Consider the following 20,751-nt stretch of genomic DNA (forward strand, 5'->3'; position numbering starts at 1 on the left):
ATATTTTGAAATATTTTTTATATTTGTTTTTAATTTTTTTGGAGGTTTTTCAAATTTTATTTTATATTTTAATTATTTTTTAGGTCTTTATATTTTTTCTAATTTCTTTTAAATTTTTTCTAATTTTCTATATATTTTTCATTATTAGAAATATTGGTTTTTAATTTTTTTCATACATATGTATATTTTTAAATATTTTTTTTTTAATTTTGTCTGGAGTTTTTTTGTATATTATTTTTTATTTCAATTACTTTTTTATGTTTTTAAATATTTCTTTTATAGTTTTTCTAATGTTTCTGTATATTTTTCAATATTATAAATTTTTTTTTAAATTTTTTGTCATATATTTTTAAACATTTTTTATATTTGTTTTTCATTTTTTTAGAGGTTTTTCATATTTTATTTTATATTTTTTATGTTTTTATATTTTTTCTAATTTCTTTTAAATTTTTTCTAATTTTCTGTATATTTTTCATTATTAGAAATATGTTTTTATATTTCTCATATTATTTTGCATATGTTTTTATATTTATCAAATTTTTTATATTTTTTTTTTAATTTTTGAGTTTTTTATAGTTTTTTCATATTTTATTTTCTTAAATTCTTTAATTTTTTTAAATTTTTTTACATATTTAGTTTATATTTTTTCTGTATATTTTTCATTATTACAAATGTGTTTTTATATTTTTCATATTTTTTAAATATTTTTTTATATTTTTTATTCTTTTTATGTTTTTTAATATATTTTTTTTTATTTTTTTATATATTTTTTTTGAAATATTTTTTAAATTTTTACATTTTGCAATTTTTTTGTTTTTGATATTTTTATTTTAAATTTTTCTTTATATTTTCTTTAATATTTTTTTCTTCTTATATACATACATACATACATATGTACTCATGTATGTACTTATCTATTTATTTATGTATGTATGTATGAACATATACATATAAATTTCCACACCAGCTGCTACATGCAAAAGCTTGTGTTCTAATATTTTCCAAATCAGATAAAAAAATTTACATTTTTACAAGCAACAAGCCATTTAAGTACAAATCTAAATATAACTAATTAAATAATCAATAAATAAATGCAATATTCTTGGCAGCCATCAACAACCAACAACACAAAACACTGAATTATGCATGTAAATATTCACAAACATATCGCCAGCTTTGGTATTTTCTTATTATTGTAATTTACTTAGTAACGGTACTTGCTTCAACCACGCTGCTTAATTAAAATGTATAAATAATTGCCGCTATTTGGCATCTCAATTAATTGTTTATATTCTAAACGGAAAGAAAAATACTGACCGATGAAACGGCAAGATTGTGGCTTACCCACAGAGAGATATGGAACTGCACACAGAACTACACACCTAATTACTTTACTTACATATGTATATGCATACACTTGTATCAATTCTTTGTCCGATCTTTCGCTGTTGATATTTATATGAATGTGTCTGTATGTTTGGAGATAAACAATAGTGCGTGGGCCCCGCTGAATTGCTTAGCATGACTACTTATAGCATATACATACATACATATATTCGTATAGACATACACACATACACGTATGTGCATAAATACGCAGTAATGTTGTTTATGGAAAAGTTGTTATCTGCTCGTTTTTGCTATTATTAGCAAAATGAGGAAAAAAAAGTGTAATAGCAAAAAAGGTAAAATCAGAGAAATTTCAAAGTGAAACGCAGAATTTCTGCGCAAAACGTTACCATAAATTCACGTTCGACGCTTACCGCTCTGTTGCGCTGCGTTACTTTGGCAGTCAGTCGAGTGCTGCGCTTGCGTAGCGTAGTTCAATAGAAAAGTCAGGTAAAATGTGAGTTTCATACGAACTTTGGCCTTCACTTGCCATACCGTCATGGTGCTGCAACGAATGGCAAGAAAATTGTGTAAAAATGTGTGAAATTTCAGTGGGGCGAATAGGTGTTTAGTATGTTCAAAAACTTGTTAACAACGCCACACCGTTTTCTGTCTGCACCACTGTCTTCTGCTAACCATACTGGCATTATATTGGGTAGTCGAAAAAGTCTTTTCGTACTTTGTCAATAGATGGTGTAGGAAAGGTGAGATTTTTGAGCTTCCTTTAACCAAAATATTCAATTCGGGGAAGTTGAAAAAAGTTACAGCTGTTTAAAAATGAGTGAAAATAATGAAGAAATTCGCTATATTTTGAAATTTTTTGTATAAAAAAGGGAAGAATGCCACACAAGTTGAGTTCGTGTAGCACAACAATGGTTTGCTCGCTTCCGTTCTGAAAATTTCGATGTGAAAGATGAACCTCGCTCTGTTCGACCTATGAAATTATTTAAAAGATTGACCAGAACCGTGACATAAGCAGCCATGACAACGCTAAGGAACTTAACATTCATCATTAAAAGGTTTTGAACCATTTAAAAAAGGCTGGCTACAAAAAGAAGCTCGTTGTTTAGGTACGACATGTACTGTCTGTGAAAAATTTAATGGACCGAATTAACAGCTGCGATTTTTTGCTGAAACGAAATGAAATCGAAACATATCTGAAGCGAATGGTAACAGGCGATGAAAAGTGGATCAAATACGACCATAATGTGCATGGTCCAAGCGCGGTGAAGCTCCACCAAAGGGTCGCAAAGCCAGGATTGACGACTCGAAAGGTTATGTTGAGTGTTTGATGGGATTGGCAAGGAATCATCCACTATGAGCTGCTCCAGCCTGGTCGAATGATTGATTCTACATTTTACTGTCAACAACTGATGAGATTGAAGCAAGCAATCGAAAAACAGGCCAGAACCGATCAACAGAAAGGGCTCGTCTTCCATCAGTACAACGCTAGACCACACACATCTTTGATGACTCGGCAACAACTGGAAGAGCTTGGCTGGAAAGTTTTATGCATCCACCATATATGTAGTCCTGAACTTGCACCATCGGACTATCATTTGTTTCGGCAATGCAGAACTCCCCTAATGGAGTAAAGTTGGCTTCAAGCGAAGCCTGTGAAAATTACTTGTCGCAGTTTTTCGCCGTGAAACCAGAAAAGTTTTACACTGATGGAATAATGTCTCTAGCAGAAAAATTGCAAAAAGTTGTCGACCAAAATGGTACATGTTTGGTTCATTAAAGTTCATTATAAATATAAAAATACGTTGAAGTTTGATTAGAAATACGAAAAGACTTTTTCGACTACCATATAAGTATGTCGGTTTGCTTATTGCTCCACTGTGCCACAACAGCAACCATAATTGTACAATATGCAATAGCAAAAGCAACAATAAGCGTACGCATTTGTTGCAGGCAAGCAATCTCTAAAGCGCACGGAACAAATTTGTACGTTTGCTACACTTTGCTTCACTTTGCCACTACCGCCAACCCACCAGCGTCTCTCCTAAGCACTACAACTGCACAAATCTCAATAATTTTCCATTTTTTTTCGTTTGTATTTTCGTTTTCACTTAATAATTGTAATATGCGCGCTTAATTGTATATTTCTCTCTCAATTCCGACATTTTCGCAGATATGTTGAGCAAAAGCGAACGCATAGAAAGCCACGGCCACAGCATCGACGGTTCGACAGTCGATTTGGGCAAAAGTAAGCGCGGTGCCGATGGTCACGGCAGTGACAGCGGTTGCGTTACACCGTCCACTATGTCGGACAGCAATGCGGCGGCGCTAATCGCCGGCGGTGCAGACAATAGCGAGTCGTTGCCGCACGACGATGATTCATCCGCATCCAATACAACTAATACAACTACCACAACAGCAACAGCAAATAAACAGTCGTACGCTTTTACAATTGATAGCTTCAATGATAGCGGTTGTGATCCTGAAGCGGCTAAAGCGCGTTACAAAAGCATGATGGAGCGTTTTCAGAGTCGTCACCGACGCGGCGCGTCCATGTCGAAACTGGAAGCTGGCGACGCGGCCGCCAATAAGGAAACCACAATGACCAGTTCAGTATCGGCCACACCGCTAAGTGGCAGCGCGCATGCACGGCAGGCGCGAAACAGTACGAGCGCCGCTGATAACTCATACGATAACGGTGGCGGCGACGCGTCGAAAGTGAAGCTGCGTGTGCGCGATCGCAGCACATCACGTGTACGCGACGCCAGCAAGCGACACAGTTGGTCACCGCGTTCCAGCACACAGGAGTCACAGTTGCACGCGCACGGTCAGCATGCCATCGCGCAAACGCCAACAGCGCCACGTACTAGTCAGCATAGCGCAAATGAACGCGCGCATACTGCTGCGCCAAAGCCCTTACCGCCAACGCGAAAAAACGTCAGCAAGCAGAAACCACCGCCGCTGCAGCTGCCCAAAGGCGCTGCCAACCTAGTAGCGAATCGCACACAATTCACGCCGCGCTCGACCGCTATGCAATTGGCCTTGCAGAAAGTGGACTTTCTGTGCGCACAGCCGCCGCTCGCCGAACTGAAGAACTACAACTTGGAGGCGGATAATATCAGTGAAACCGGCACGTATACGCTGGATGGCGACAACTATACGGAGGAGCAAAAGGATCTGATGAACATCGACAAGAGCGCGCAACAGGCATTGAAAGCACAACAACAGCGCCCGAAGAATTTGCAATTGAGCAACAGTGGCGTTGATGTCGAAACGCAGCTGAGTAACACGAAAATCCCAGTGCATGTGAACAATCGCTCGAATGTGCTCGAGGTGAATTACTACCATGACGCAGAAGCCGAACAGGGTCCGCAATCACCGCGCGCATACAACGAGCGCGATCTTATTTTGGGTGCGCATGACTCGGCAGGCGCATATTTGGAGAAGATAAAGTCGCGCGTGCTGCGCAATGCCTCGGCGACAAAGTCGGCACCAACGCAGGCTGAAATCGGGCAGAAAACACCAACCGAGGACGATGGCGATTTGGGTTGCTTCACCAGCGTCACAACCAGTGGCGTGCTGGCCAAAAAGAGCGCGCTCGATCCACGTCCGCGTTTGACGCGTAAATCTGGCTTGTCCACGTCACAAATAGACTCCTCCGAGTATGTGAGTAATGAGATGAAGCTGAAGGCGAATACAGCCAGCGCGTACGCGGGCGGTGGTTTCACTGATCATCAGAAAGCTGAGTATCGTTTGAATCTATTCACCAATCAAAAGGATAACACGCAAGCGAAATTTGCGGCGACACGCAGTTATATAGAATCACCACCGGACACACCAACACATCAAAAGCTATCCGATGCAGCGGTGCTGAAGACGGCACAAACAAAAAACGATTGGATACAGGAGTGGGCACGCAATGCGCGGGCACGCAGCCTCGCCTCAGACACGTCGAAAACTCGCATACACACAGACGCGTCGCAGACAGCGTTAATGACGCGCAGCTACACGTGCGCTTCCGATACAGCAGCCGGTGCTGATTCGCTAACCGACGATAGCATTTACAATAGCAAACAGTGCATCAGCGCTGCCAAGCTGAATCGCAGTCTTGCCGAGCGTTATCGCTTGTCGGGCGAATGTGACTATTCGAGCGATCCAACGTTGTCGAGCGGCGCGTACAGCAGCGGTGGACAGCCGGTCGAGGGCATTTGCAAGCCACCAAAGAGTCCTTCGAAAATACCCTCACCGCTGCATTCAATTGGTCGTGCGCGCAGTGCAAGTCGTACGCGTGCGCCGCTACAGAATGTGATGTTACAGGGTGGCGTTGGCGACGAAGAGGCGGATATTTATTTGCAGAAGACAGCGGCTGCTATTAGCAATTTACAGCAGTCGCTTTCGCGCAAGAATTCACTAAAATCGCCGCCAACTACACATTCTTCAGCGTCGCCACGTGCGCACTCGGCACGCTCGCATGCTCATTCCTCGGCGTTGTACTCGCCGCCAGACGACTGCGGCAGTCCACAGCACGGTTTGGGCTCGCCCACATCTGCGGCCAGCGGCAGCGCTTACCATCACTCACCGTTGCATCGGCGCGTCGCTGCGAATGATCCCTACAGTCGCAATGCACAGCATTTGCAGCTGATGACGAGCAGCTTCAATGAGCAGCAATTGAAGTTGCTCACCAGCGGTGAATACTTGGCGCGGCAAATGCGTGCGCGCAAGAACTCCTTCGATGGCAACATCAGCAATTCGCCAGCACGCCGCGCGGCGGTAGCGGCGGCCAATGCACAAGCGCAAGCGCAGGCTGGGCAAAGCGGTCAAGAGTCGCCATTACGTCGGTCCAGTTCATTCTCGGCGAAAATAGCGACAACTCAACGTGCGGCGCGTCCACAATTCTCCAACATCTACACACCACCGGCTGCGCGACATAATTATTCTCTGGTTGGCGGCGGTGATGGGCAGTCCGCGGCGGCGGCAGCGCACAAAAATGCTAGCATTATCAAAAAATCGGCGAGCAGCAATAATTTCCGGCATGCCATCGGTGATTACGATGAAAATTTCCAATATTACATAAACGATGAGGATGACATGGGCGAAGAGTATTATTCAAGTGGTGCTGAGGAAGTCGAGGAAGAGGAGGAAGACGACAATGACCACTACTACCACCAACACGACGATGATGATGTACCAGCGGAAGTGGAGAACACGACTGCAGTGCCGCTCTCCAATACGCGTTTGAATAAAGCACTACTGATGCGCATCGAACGTAGCAAGCAACGTGTAAGCGGCGGTTCCGCCACAGGCAAGCCAACTTCTGCGCCTGTAACGCGTTTGCAACAACAGCAAGCTGCCGGCTCATGCGGCGTTATGGCATGCCCGAACACGCCCGAGCTACCGCGGCGTGGCATACGCAGTGCGCCACGTTCCGGTGGCGCCGCAACGACGCGACAGTCAGTGCCGCGTGACACCAGTCTCAGTCGTTTGGCATCACAGGTACCCAACTCGTTGGCCTCGGCCAAGAAGCAATTGCTACAAACCGCCGCCGCTGTGCCATCCACAACGAAGCTGTCGAATCAGCGGGTGCAACCGAAGTATTTGGACATATCGAAGTACAAGCCGGCGCAGGGCAATAATTTTCTACGCAAGAACGATTCCAAAAGCACACTGAAAACGTCAGCATTGAGCGGCGACATGATGAAACGCAGTCCGAGCAGCTCATCGATGGGGCTGAGTCGTGCGGATCCGACACGCACCAGCAATCGCAGTGTACGCTCGGTGGCCTCGTGCATGACCACAAGTGGCACTACGCTTGGCGGTGGTGGTGGCGGTGGTATGAACGGCGGTCGTGCCTCATCAGCGGTGCGTAGAGACCAGTCGGGTGAGTGCCACTGCGCCGCTCATTGCAATTTGCATACAAAACGCGTTTCCCTCGAAACGTGTGCGGCATGTAATTGTTTTCACAGTTAATTACAATTCTTAATGCATGCATTTTTTGTTTTACCAGTGACCAAACAAAAGGAGGCAGAAATGGCCATGTGGAAGCGTCGCTCCACGTACGATCCCATGAAGGCGGCAGCCGAAGATCGCCGCAAGAAAGAGGAAGCCAAGCGCTTGGCGCTCGCCAAGAATATGGGCGAAATGCCGTGCGAGAGGTAAGCCAGTTGCATGATTTTTATTGCTTCTATTTTAATTGCCCAAATAAACACTATGCCCGAGTAAGGTATTATTGATACTAAAATGTCTATGTATGTGTATTGTATATGTTGACACACAAGGTTTAGAATACTTAAGGCGAGGTTGTTAAGGTAATTTTAAATATTTGAATTTACTCTATTTGCTGTAAACTACATTTTATGATAATACTTAGCAGTTATTGTAGGTAGCAGCCACATACATACGTACACACATACATGCATATGCGTTCGGAATGTGACGCGTGTCAGTTAGCCAGGTATAGCGTGAATTACCGTTAACTTTAAACGCACCAATGCAAGGTTAAAGCCAAATTATCACAATGAGGAATTAGGAAAAGTAGTGTAAAAGCGCAATAAAAGCACACACACACAAGCAATACACGAGCATAAGCTTTAGAAATCAAAATGAGAGCGTTAGACTTTTCCATAGCAGTCAGGGTTGCAAATTATGCGTTAAAAATTAAATAATTATTTCAATCCAATTATTTTATTTTGTAAATCCAAATATCGGCGTGAAAAATAAAAAAAAAGTTCCGAATGCGGGATTAAAAAACACAAAACATTAAACCCACAAAGCGGATTAAAAAATAAGATAATGTATCACAAAAACCGGTTAAAAAAAAAAAAACAAAAAAAAAACTAATCCCACAAACCGAATTGATTTAAATTTTAATCCCAATCTTGGACTAAAAATTAAAATCTACTTACTTAATTAATTAAATAAATTAAAAAAAAATAAATAAAAAATTTCAAAAAAGTTTTTCAAAAGACAAAAATGTCAAAAATTAAAACAAAAATGTAAAAATGTTTTTCGAAAATTTAAAAATGTGTTTAAAATATAAATTAAATTTTAATTAATTAAAAATGAATTAAAAAATTATAATTTAATTAATAAATTAAATTAATTTTGATTAAAAATTAATTAAAAAATTATAATTTAATTAATTATTATTTTAAACACATTTTGAAAATTTTTCTAAGTTTTTATTTAATTAATTAATTAAATTTTAATTTTTTTAATTCCGATTTTGGGACTAATTATGTATATTTTTAATTTTTTTAAACAAAATGTTTGGTATTAAAAATCAGATTTTAATTTTTTTATTCCAATATTGGATTTAAAATTTGAAAATCCATTTTTTAATCCTAAATTTTTTTACTAAAAAATTCGCAACCCTGCTGGCAGCTGCACTACATTAAAATTAGTGAAACTGGTTAAAAAAAAAAATAATAATAAAAAATATATGCATTGTAGTGCGCACTTAATTAGCATTGGAAATAATAAAAAATAGCGTAGATTTGAAAAGATTAGTAATTAAAAATTAATATAAATTTAAAAGATAATTTTTTGTTAATTTAAAATTTAAGAAAATCCCACAAACCAAATTGAAAGATAGAAAAAAAATTAGTATTAATTAGTATTAATTATTAAATTAGTATTAATTAGTATTAATTATTATTAATATAATTTTTGTTAGCCCAAGTAAACCCTTACAAGCACTTTAATATATGTAGGTACATACATACATATATATTTTAAATTATATATGTATTTACAAATAAAAAACAAAAATTGGTGCAGGAAAACTAAAATTTTTAATTAAAAACCTAAATTTACTCTTATACTATGTACACAATATTAATAATATCTCATAATTTTTATTGTAAACATATTTTTTATATTGAAAAGTATTAATTTAGCTTAGACCAGGTGAATGGTAATATACAGCAAATCATATAAGTTCATATTGGGTTGTTTTTTAAAATCATAATTGGCTAAAATAGTTTAAAGCAGGCGGTTGCGGTGTCTAACAGCTGAATTGGTGTTAAAAATGCAATATTTTGATTGGTATGCGCATTAGAGGCATGTATTTCATAAAAATTAATTTTTTAAATTTTCAAAAAATTGCTCGAAATTAATTTTTTCAAATTTTCAAAAAAATTCTTTTCTAAATTGTTTATAATAAATTTCAAAATTGTTTTTTCAAAAATTTCGAAATTGTTTTTCTAAAATTTCCGAAATCTTTTTCAAAAATTTAAATTATTTTTGTAATTGGCATCTACATATGTTTTACTAAAAATGCAATATTTTCGAAAAAAATTTAAAATTTTTTAAGAAGTCGTTTCAAAAATTTTTAAAATGTGTTTAAAAAATTTCAAAATGTTTTGTTCTTAATTAAAGAAAGTTGTTCAAGAAAATTTTACTTTTTTTATTTAATTTTTTTTTTTCAATATTGAATTGGTGTTAAAAGTGCAATTATGCATGTAGTATTACATAAAAATAATTTTTACAAAATATTCCGAAGAACTGTCCAAACTTTTCAAAATTTCAGAAATATTTTTCAACAATGTTTTTAAAAAAATATAAATTTTTTTCAAAACTTGCATTTAGTTTTACCAAAAATAAAAATTTTTCAAAAATTGCAAAAGCTTCAAAATTTAATTTTTTGCATAAAATTTAAAAAATTAATCAATTTCAAAAAAGTTTTTAAAAATTACATTTTTTCCAAAACTGGCATATGTATTTTACTAAAAATAAATTTTTTTTTTAGAAACTGCATAAACTTCTAAATTAATTAAAAAAAAATTGATTACTTTACTTTCAAAAATGTTTTTAAAAAATTTAAACTATATCTATATTTTGCTAAAAATAAGTTTTTTTCGAAAATTACAATAACTTCAAAATTTAATGTTTTTTTACTTATACTTCATTAAAAATAATTTTTTTTTCGAGAATTGCATAAACTTCATAATAGTTTTTCAAATAAGTTTTTCAAAAATTTCAAAATAATTTTCAAATATTTCGAAAACGTTTTTCAAAGATTTTAAAAACTTGAAATTTAAATTTGTTTCAAAAATTTCAAAAATATTTTCGAAATATTTCGATAAAGTTTTTCAAAAATTTCAAAAATATTTTCGAAATATTTCGAAAAATTTTTCAAAAACTGAAAAAAAAATTGAAAAATTTTAAAAGTATTTTTCTATAATTTTAAATTTTTTTTTCACTTCTTAATTAAAGAAAATTGTTCTATGAGCGCCTTCTTTAAACTAAAATTTGTTTTCCAAATTCAAGCTTCCACGCACCACATAATAACCATACATATGAACTATGTCGAATGCCATATACTTTTTTGTACGCTTATTGCAATATAATCCGATTTGCTTTTATTTACTTAATTACTTATTTACTTACTCTATGATTTCTTCTAATTTATTCACCATACCACTCCGAAAAATGAACACAAATAAATTTATTTAATAAAATACACATTCCCCAACCAACAATCAACCACACTGCGAACACGCAACACCACCACATAACACTTAAACCACTAGGCCATCTAGATCTCCCTACCGTCGTGGACAATTATGACCGGAAGGGTTGCTCATAACCGATCTCTAAGCGTAACCACTGCAAATCTAAGCAAGAAAGCAAAACCAAAATTATTCCTATTTGCCATTGTTACCACCACAAATTCCATCCAAGTCAAACAGCATTAAAACAACAATGAAAAATGTAAATTACATGTAAAGCTTTAGTCACCGACTCCTTGCAAATTGCTGGCGTCGCGCGCTGTACAAAGATCACTGCAAGTGATTAACGCTGGTTATACCAATTGAATTGGCAATTAGCGGCGGTAATGCAACCAGTTAGCAATTGATGTGCGAGGTGCTAAATGCAAGGAGTTTAGTGTGTCTGAAGTGCATGCAACGAAAAAAAAAGAAAATAAACGAAAGTACCCAAGCCACGCGGCATGCGGCGTGAAGCGTTGGGGAAAACTACGCCTAACATATTTAACATTTAACTGCAAAATAAAAAAAAATTAACGCGACAATACGAAAATCAAAGCTACCAACAAAAACAAAAAAAAACCGATTAAGCGAAGCGAGCAAGCGAACGAGCGAAGAAGCGAATTCGAAAACTAAGAACGTCAATACAGAGCGCGTGATATGCATAGAGAGAGAGAGAGAGAGAGAGCGAGAGAGTGGAGATGTGCAAGCAGTGTCAACGGCAGCATACTTTTAGGCGTTACACAGACGACATACTTGCCAAACAAATTGTTGTGAACGTCAACGTACGAGTAATTCAAAATCCATTCAAATACGCATCTTTAAGGCAACGGCATGCGTTGTTAGTTAGCTATACTTATTGCATTGCATTAATTGTATTGTTGTTTTGTCACTTTGTGCAAGTTTTGTATGTCGCGTACGCATTTCGCCTCATTTGCAGCATTTACGATTTGCTGTTGTTCTTGTTGTTGCTGCATTTTATTGTCGTCCATTGTTGCCATCAATTAATATAACGCTCGCAATTTCGTATTTCGTCAGAATTTTACAGTAAGCATATGCATTGCATAGGCGCACACATACAAACATACATACATACATACATGCATAGATCGGTGCGCGTGCGCAGCACATGAAAATCGCTCACTTCGTACTTATTTGCTGTAGTTAGTACCCTATTAACTTATTATCCTTGTACTTTCACTAATAACTTTGTTAAGAATCTCTTTTCATCATACGTTTTTGTTTTATGAAAAATTTTTGAATTTGAAAAATTTCTAAAAACAAAATTTATAAAATATTTTGTTAAAAAAATTTATTATCACACAAATCATGTACGAAATTGTTAGCTAATAAGTAATTGACAAGTTGCAAACGCACCTTCATACAAAGTCTGTGTTCATAGAATTCACAAATGACTTACAAACACTTTTGTTTAATCTGTTTTTAATTTATTTCCATTAAATTTCATTAATTTGCTTGTTTTGTTTGCCTCATTTATGTAATCATTATAATCTCATCAAAATATAAAAATGTAATTTAAGAGGTTATATACACTTGCAAGTCTGAAAAATGCGGTTTTTCGTGCTTTTCAAAAATTTTAAAAATGTTTTTCAAAAATGTAAATTTTTTCTTAAAGAAATGTAGTTTTTCGATTTCAAAATTTATTTTTATTTTTATTTTTTTCAAAAGTTTCAAAAATGTTTTTCAAAGATTTCAATTTTTTTTCCAAAAACGATGTTTTACTAAAAATAAAATTTTTCGAATATTGCAAAAATATCAAAATATATTATTTTTCAAAAAGTTTAAAAATTTTCAGATTTTTTTTTTTAATTACTATGTCTGTGTGATAGTTCAAAAATTTAAAAAATGTGTTCAAAAAATGCATTTAGAAAAAAAAAACGCGTTTTTTCGTGATTCCATTTTGTTTCGCAGAAATCAAATTTTAAGTGTTTAAAAAAATTCTCCCAAATCTCCGAAAGTATTTCCGTAAGAACTTAAAATTTTTTGCAAGTATTCTCGATATACACACATATATATGTGAAAAAAACGATTTTTTGTAACCCGCAAGTGTATGTATATATCGTCTTAATTCAAATACAGAAACTTTTTTTATACCCATTGCATACATATAGGCGCTTGGTGCTCACTTGGTTTATGGATTTCTTACTTGGTTTTATGGTTTTATGTAATTAGTGCTAAAAATAATAAAGAATATTTATTTTAATAACAAATTTATTTACGAAAAATTATGAATTTTGAATTTTATGTTTATTCAATTTAATCTAATTTGGTTTTATGCTAGATCTTAGAGTTTCAAACTTTACGCGTTAACATTAACCAAATTTTAGCGAGCCTTTAAAGCACTGGGTATAAGAAAAAACTAAAATTTACATAACATAAAATTTAAAAAAATAACATAAAAACTTTTGTAAAAAAATATTTTTATATAAAACTAACCGATACAAAGGTTAGGTGAGCCTAACCGCTACATTCATATAAAAAAACATTACCGAATTCATTAACTAAAACATTATTTCTTTTGTATTAAATTGCATTTATTTAACTGCATTTGATTTGCATTTTTTCGAGCGCATTTGTTTGGCCAAAATACTATATCAATCAAGCTATCAAACTCATATTGGCAACTGATTCTATTCAACAGTGCAGCACGTACGCCACCGCCATTCAAGCAACAACTATCGCTGGACGAACAATGGACCGAGTATGGTGAAGACGAGTGCGTCTAAGGCGCGGGGTAGTGGAGGGACATGATTTAGTGAACCAGCAGCGTCCAGTGAAGAGCAGCCAATTTTATGAGCGACGAACAAATGCGTTTAAAAAAGCTTTTGAAAAGTGATACATAGGATCTACTATTAAAAAAACAAAAACAAATATAATTAAATTAAAACCTATTATTAAATATTGTTAAACAAAACGTGAACAACTATTGCTGATAGTATATACTATATATGTAATTACGCGAATTGAGTTAGGTAACTAGTTGTTGCAAGTTTGTCTCTGGCATAAATACACTTGTGCGCCGTCGTCTTGGCATACTGCTGGAAGAAGGCATTATGCGTTTGATAGTTGAAAACTGTATTGACGGCATAAAAGATATGATTTAATTGAATATATTTAATAATAACTTGTATACATACATATATAATATTATATGCAACTATTTTGTGAATGGCATACACCTATTATGCGTGTGTCTGTGTGATAGTAACATAAACACACAAGCAAATTTGAAACTAACTAAAAATAAATTATATATTTATATATAAATATATATATTTCGTTGCAGTGTGCAAACTGTAATTTTTTATTCTGAAAAGTAGCAAACTATATATTTATGAAAATATATGAAAATGTATGAAACAGCATACTATGAAAATACTCGTTAACAATTTTGATTTTGCCTTAAGTTATGCTGCTTTTAACTGTATACTAACACTATGCATACCATAAACTATGTATGTGCATACAGTTGTAGCGATTTTGTTTACTATATAAACGTATAAATATACACTGTCTTGATGTAATGCATGCGCATGCGCATAGGCGTGCGTTTAAAGCAATTAATAAACCTACTATGTATTTTTTACATTACTGTATAGGCGCTGTAATAATTTTGATAAGTCGTTGCTTTAGTATTTAAAACAAATACATATGAATGAATGAATAAATAAATAAATAAATGTGAACACGTAGCGCAAACAAATGGAATGTAGTCACTTTTCCAAAGCAAGTGTGCAGCGTGTTTGCGGGGGGCACGTGAGAAACGTTGAATTCTCATAAATCATTTTTTTATTTTTTATTTGGTGCTAGAAGTATATAGCTTTAAAAGCTAAAAATAATACTTTTTCGTGAAAAATAATTTAATATCGTAAAAAACAATTTTCTTTGGCTTGAAAATTTGTATGAATATTATTTTTTATCAAGAATTATTGTTAAAATTTCAGAAATTTTCTGAATTGCTAATTGCCCAAAATAGTAAAAATAATGCTTGTTCTTGAAAAATATTTGAATATCGTAAAAACGATTTTTTTAGTTTTGAAAATTTTTTTTGTGAAGTTGAAAAAAAACAGTTTTAAAATTAATACAATTTTTGAAATGCTAAATGCCAAAATAGCAAACATAATACTTGTCCTTGCAAAATATTTTAATATATAAAACTTTTTTTTTTGGTTTGAAAATTTTTATAAAATATCAAAAACAAAATATTTTTAACAATCATTATTCATAAAATTTCAAAAACTGAAAAAACCTATACCTAACATAAAAATTTCTGAAAAAAATTTCTTTACATAAAAGCATGAATTCGAAATTTTCGTTTAGTATAAAGGCAAAGTGTGAACTGGAAATTTTTAAATTATAATTAATTTTTTTCATCTTTATTAAACTATTATTAAAAAATCGTATTCCTACGTTCATTACTTGAAAATTGCCAAAAATAGTGAAAAATAGCAATTATTTTCGAAAAATATTTTAATATCGTTAAAAACGATTTTTTTGTTTACAAATTATTATGAAGAATAAAAAAAATAGTTAAACAAGAATGAGCAATAAAATTTCCAAAATTTTCTGAATTCAAAAATAGTTAAAAATAACAATTTGAAAAATATTAAACGATTTTTGTTGGCTTCAAAATTTTTATGAAATATTAAAAAAAAATAGGTAAACAAGTATTATTGATAACATTTCAGAAACTCTAAAAGAAAATTTTCTTAGTAGAAGGATATGGTGAATTCGAAATTTTTCGATTAGTTACAAGGCAAAGCATGAACTGAAAGTTTTTTTTTTAATTTAATTAAATTAATTTTAATTAAGTTAGTTAATTATTTTTTAATTCTTTTTTTTTTAATTTTTAAATTTTTTTAGTTTTTTAAATTTTTTTTAAAATTTTTTTTTTTTTTTTAATTTTTTTAAAAAAAAATTTTTTTTTTAAATTTTTTTTTAATTATCATGCAAACATCGTAATCCTAAGTTTTTTACCTGATAAATAAATATAAGAAGGTCGACAAATAAATATAAGAAGGTCGTATGCAAAGTTCAAGTCGATCGATTCGGCTGTTTCAGAGAAATTTTTCTCACTAACTGTGCTTAAAACAAAATATTGTTAAACAAGTATTATTTATAACATTTGAAAAACTGGGAAAATCTCGAAACCTAACCTAAATATTTTAAGGAGAAATTTGCTTACGTTGAAGCATACATAAATTCGAAATTTTTCGATTAGTTACAAAGCTAAGTGTAAACTGAAAGTTTAAAACTTTTTTATTTTAATTTTTATATTTTTTTTTAAATTTTTTTTAATTTTGTAAAATTTTTATATTTTTTTTAAATTTTTGTTTTATTTTTTTAATTTTATCAATTTTATATTTTATTATTTTTCTGAATAAATTTTTTTATTTGATTTTGAAATCAAACTTTTTTTGACCTTTTGGAATTTTTTTTATTTTTCTGAATGTTTTTTATTTGATTTTAGTTTGTTTTCGTAATTTAGTAGTTATTTTTTGTTTTATTTTTTCTTAACCTACATTATTTTATTTTTATATCTTTATTTCAGTATATTTTTACATTATTTTATATTTGATTTCTTTATTTAAACTTTTTTAATTTAGTTTTTTACTGTTGTTACTTGAATGTTTTTGTTTTTATTTGCATTTTTTTATTGTTTATTAATCTTTTTAATTATTTATTTTTATTATTTTTCAAATTTTTTTTTAATTTTTGTATTTTTAAGTTTTTCTCTTCCATATTTTATTTTTATTTTATTTTATATACCTTCGTTCCTTCCGCAAATATTCTGCACATTATTAGGATTTTATACAAAACAGTCATTTTAAAGTTGAATTTATTAAAAAATAAATACATATGTATACAACAACAGTATATATACTTTAAGTCCATGTAAGCAGCTTTAAATTGAAATCTACAAAACAAAAACTATAACAACTTTGGAATTTACGGTGTTGGTAAGGCGTTGTTTTGCGGCACGCAGCAACTCATATCTACCACAAGCAATATACGCGTTCTTTTGTGGCGCGCAGCACTACAATTTTGCCGAAACTGTCGTTGATCTCCTGCTGCAGACTGCATTTGCTCGTACCGCCCTAATGCCGCCACAAACTCAACGCGCTGTTATTCATCCATTTTGTCGTTTTCTATAGCGAAATAGCTGTAAATTGTATGTAGTTAGTTGAAGTGACTGTTTAAATGATTGCTTGACTGCCGTTTACATAAGAATTTCGAAACAGCAAACAGTCTTTGAACAATACACACACATATACACATAACTTTATAAGCTGTGCAGATAAAAGTACCAACAACAAAAACATAACGACATCCAAAAAATTGCCGTGCAAGTCACAGTTGAAGTCGTAAAGGTCTAGTTTTACAATTTTTTAAGCGAACACTTTTTGAATTGCATATTTTTTAAGTTCTTTACACAACGACTAAATAACCAGCTACACTAAAGAACACGAACAACAGTATATAAACAAATAATTAATTAAAAATAAAAGAACTACGCATGTAATACGCAAGTCTTATATTTTGCTTGGCATGCTAAATGCGCAACGCCAATAATGTTTTGAAAATAATGTAAAACGTTTGGCAAAAAACTCTGTTTTAAAGTATCACATGAACTTAGCCGTTATACATAGAATACCTTGAAATCAAATGTACATGAATTGTAAAATGCCAAATGAACTACAAAAATATTTGTGAAAATTAATTGCAAAAGTGAAATAAATAAAAGCTGAATCAAGTTTTGTTGTTAGCATTTTATAATCACATAATATACATACTAATATGCATAGGTAAAGTAAAAATATCATTTTACGTTTACAGTAATTGAACTGAAAATTAAGCTAATGATTTCGCAGCAAAAAATTTTTCCTTTGATTCGCTTTGGAAATTATGAAAAAGAAATTATTAATTAATCTTAAGTTGTATGCAATTTTTTTGACTAAAATTCTATTGACAGTGGTGAATGAAATTATTGATTTTTACTTTGAGAATACTTCCAATACAATTATCAATCATTAAATTTTATATTGTTAGATGCTGATTATTTGTTTTTAATTTAAAAAAATTAAACTTTTTATTTTTAAATTTTTTTTTCATTTAATAATAACTCGTTTTTGGATTTTTAAATATATAATATTTTCATTTATTAAATTAATAAAATAATTTCCTTTCTATTTAGTTTTGTTATATTATTTATATTATAAATTTGTTGTTAAAATATTTTTTATATATAATATATTTTATCAATAAATTTTCATTTATTAAATTTAGTTTTTTTTATTATACTTTTTATAAATTAAAACAATGTAATAATTTTTAATAAAATTTTTTGACAATAGATGTTTCTTTTATAAAATTTAACAAAAAATTTTTCTATTTTATTTTTGTTAATTTATTTTTGTTATCTAAATTAATGCAAAACGTCGGCATCTGCTTTAAAGTATCATGAACTTAGCCGTTATATAGAATACCTTGAAATCAAATGTACATGAATTGTAAAATGCCAAATGAACTACAAAAATATTTGTGAAAATTAATTGCAAAAGTGAAATAAATAAAAGCTGAATTAAAGTTTTGTTGTTAGCATTTTATAATCACATAATATACATACTAATATGCATAGGTAAAGTAAAAATATCATTTTACGTTGACAGTAATTGAACTGAAAATTAAGCTAATGATTTCGCAGTAAAAAATTTTTTCTTTGATTCGCTTTGGAAATTATGAAAAAGAAATTATTAATTAATCTTAAGTTGTATGCAATTTTTTTGACTAAAATTCTATTGACAGTGGTGATGAAATTATTGATTTTTACTTTGAGAATACTTCCAATACAATTATCAATCATTAAATTTTATATTGTTAGATGCTGATTATTTATTTTTAATTTAAAAAAATTAAACTTTTTATTTTAAATTTTTTTCATTTATTTTGTAATAATAACTCGTTTTTGGATTTTTAAATATATAATATTTTCATTTATTAAATTAATAAAATAATTTTCTTATTTAGTTTTTGTTATATTATTTATAGTAGCTTTATAAATTTGTTGTTAATTTAATATTTTTATATAACATATTTTACTAATAAATTTTCTATTTATAAATTAAAATTTATTTTTATTATACATTTTTTTATAAATTAAAACAATGTAATAATTTTTAATAAAACTTTTTGACAATAGATTTTTCTTTTATTAAATTTAGCAAAAAATTTTTCTATTTTATTTTTGTTAAATTATTTTTGTTATCTATATTTTTTTTTGTTTTATGAAATTTTTTAATAAAAAAAAGCTTTCTGAGCATATTTGGCTATAAAATTTAATTCTTTGTTACATCAATTCCTTATAATTAAAAATTAAATTTTTATTAAATTTTTAATATAAAAAATTCATTTATTTTAGTATTTTTTTTTTTAATTAATTAACAATCATAAAATTTTCGATATAAAAAAATGTATTATCAAATTCTTTATTTAAAATTATTAAATAAATAAATTTAATAACAAAATTTTATATTCATATTTTCCACTACTGTTTTTATTTATTAATTAAAAATTAAAAATTAATTAATTTTAATAATACATTTTTTTGTTTTTAAAACTTGAAAATATTTTTTTTATTTAAAAACAAAATTTATTTATTTTAATATAATATTATTCGATCTTATTATTAAATTTTATCATAAATACAATTTTTATTGAGAAGTTTTTAATTTACAAAATAATTTTTTTTTTCAAAATTAAAAAAAAAAAAATATTAATGTCGTTGACTGACTGTTTGAAAAACATATTTTTGGCTAAACAACAAAATTGATTTATTTTTTATAATCAAAAAGTTGTAGTACATATAACTTTTTTATAAAAAAATACAAATTTTGAAAATTGTAAAAATTTTTATATTTATTCAACATATTTCAAAGCGAATCAATAAAAAGAATTTTTTCTGTCCAAAATCAGTAAAAAAAGATACATTCAATATCACATACAAGTTTTTGTCAAAAATTAGTAATAAAAAACTGCATTCAACATTACATATTCGGTAGAGAACTAGTTAAAACAAAAATTTTAAATACTTACGTAAACATATTGCATTAACTAATCAAAACATATGACTTGAATTCGGCCAAAGCAAACAAATTTGTGCATGAACATACAAAAAAGTTATAAATCTGAGAATTTGCAAAGTCAAGTAACTGATCATAATATCATTTTGAGGGAAAAAAATAAACAACAAACAACGATATCGATATCAAGCAAACTTTATTGTGAAAAATAAATTATTGAAAAGAACGGCATTTGTTTTTATTGTGAACTATAAATATGTATGTATGTGTGCTTAATGTTTTTATTATTTGATTTTTTTGTTGAAAATTTTAAAACAAATTACCATTTTTTTAATATTATTTTTAAATTTAAAAATTTTTTTAATTTTTTTAATATTTTAAGAATTTTATTTTAATAAAAAACTCAAAAAGCATACCACATTTTTTTATTAAAAATAATTTTATTGAAAAATAATACATAAATTTGGTTGATAAATTAAAAAAATTAAAACAAAAATATTAAAAAAATTAAAATTAAAAAATTTAAGACAAAATATTAAAAAATATATTAAAAAATTAAAGTAAAATATGAAAAAAATTTGTAATTTCAAATCATTAATTTCTTTTTGTAGATAGTTCTTTTTTAATTAAAATTTTTTTTAAATTTATTATAACTGAAATTTATAAATTTTTGTTTTTGCTAATTTTAAAAAAAATATATAAGTGTTTTTGTTAAAAACTTGATTGTTAAAAAATATACCAAAGCATACCGACCAATTTTTTAATTAAAATTTATTATTAAATTGAAAATAAGAAATAAATTTGATTAATCCATT

General features: G+C 30.4%; 1 protein-coding gene across 6 annotated transcripts in view; it reads left to right on the forward strand.

Annotated features, from left to right (window-relative positions):
* LOC120776665 overlaps positions 1-20,751 on the forward strand; it is a 33,658-nt gene that overhangs the window by 8,001 nt on the left and 4,906 nt on the right. For 3 of the 6 annotated variants that reach the window (XM_040107536.1, XM_040107535.1, XM_040107537.1), the window contains exons 3-5: positions 3,524-7,228; positions 7,355-7,502; positions 13,498-14,559. In XM_040107536.1, the coding sequence (XP_039963470.1) occupies positions 3,524-7,228; positions 7,355-7,502; positions 13,498-13,582 (3,938 nt within the window). In that variant the 3' untranslated portion in view covers positions 13,583-14,559. Of the gene's footprint in view, positions 1-3,523; positions 7,229-7,354; positions 7,503-7,625; positions 7,656-7,720; positions 8,055-10,880; positions 11,061-13,497; positions 14,560-20,751 lie in introns of those variants that run through there. The other 3 variants (XM_040107539.1, XM_040107540.1, XR_005705451.1) reach the window with 3 other exon arrangements.

The sequence above is a fragment of the Bactrocera tryoni genome, chromosome 5, assembly GCF_016617805.1.
Source record: "Bactrocera tryoni isolate S06 chromosome 5, CSIRO_BtryS06_freeze2, whole genome shotgun sequence".
NCBI lineage: Eukaryota > Metazoa > Arthropoda > Insecta > Diptera > Tephritidae > Bactrocera > Bactrocera tryoni.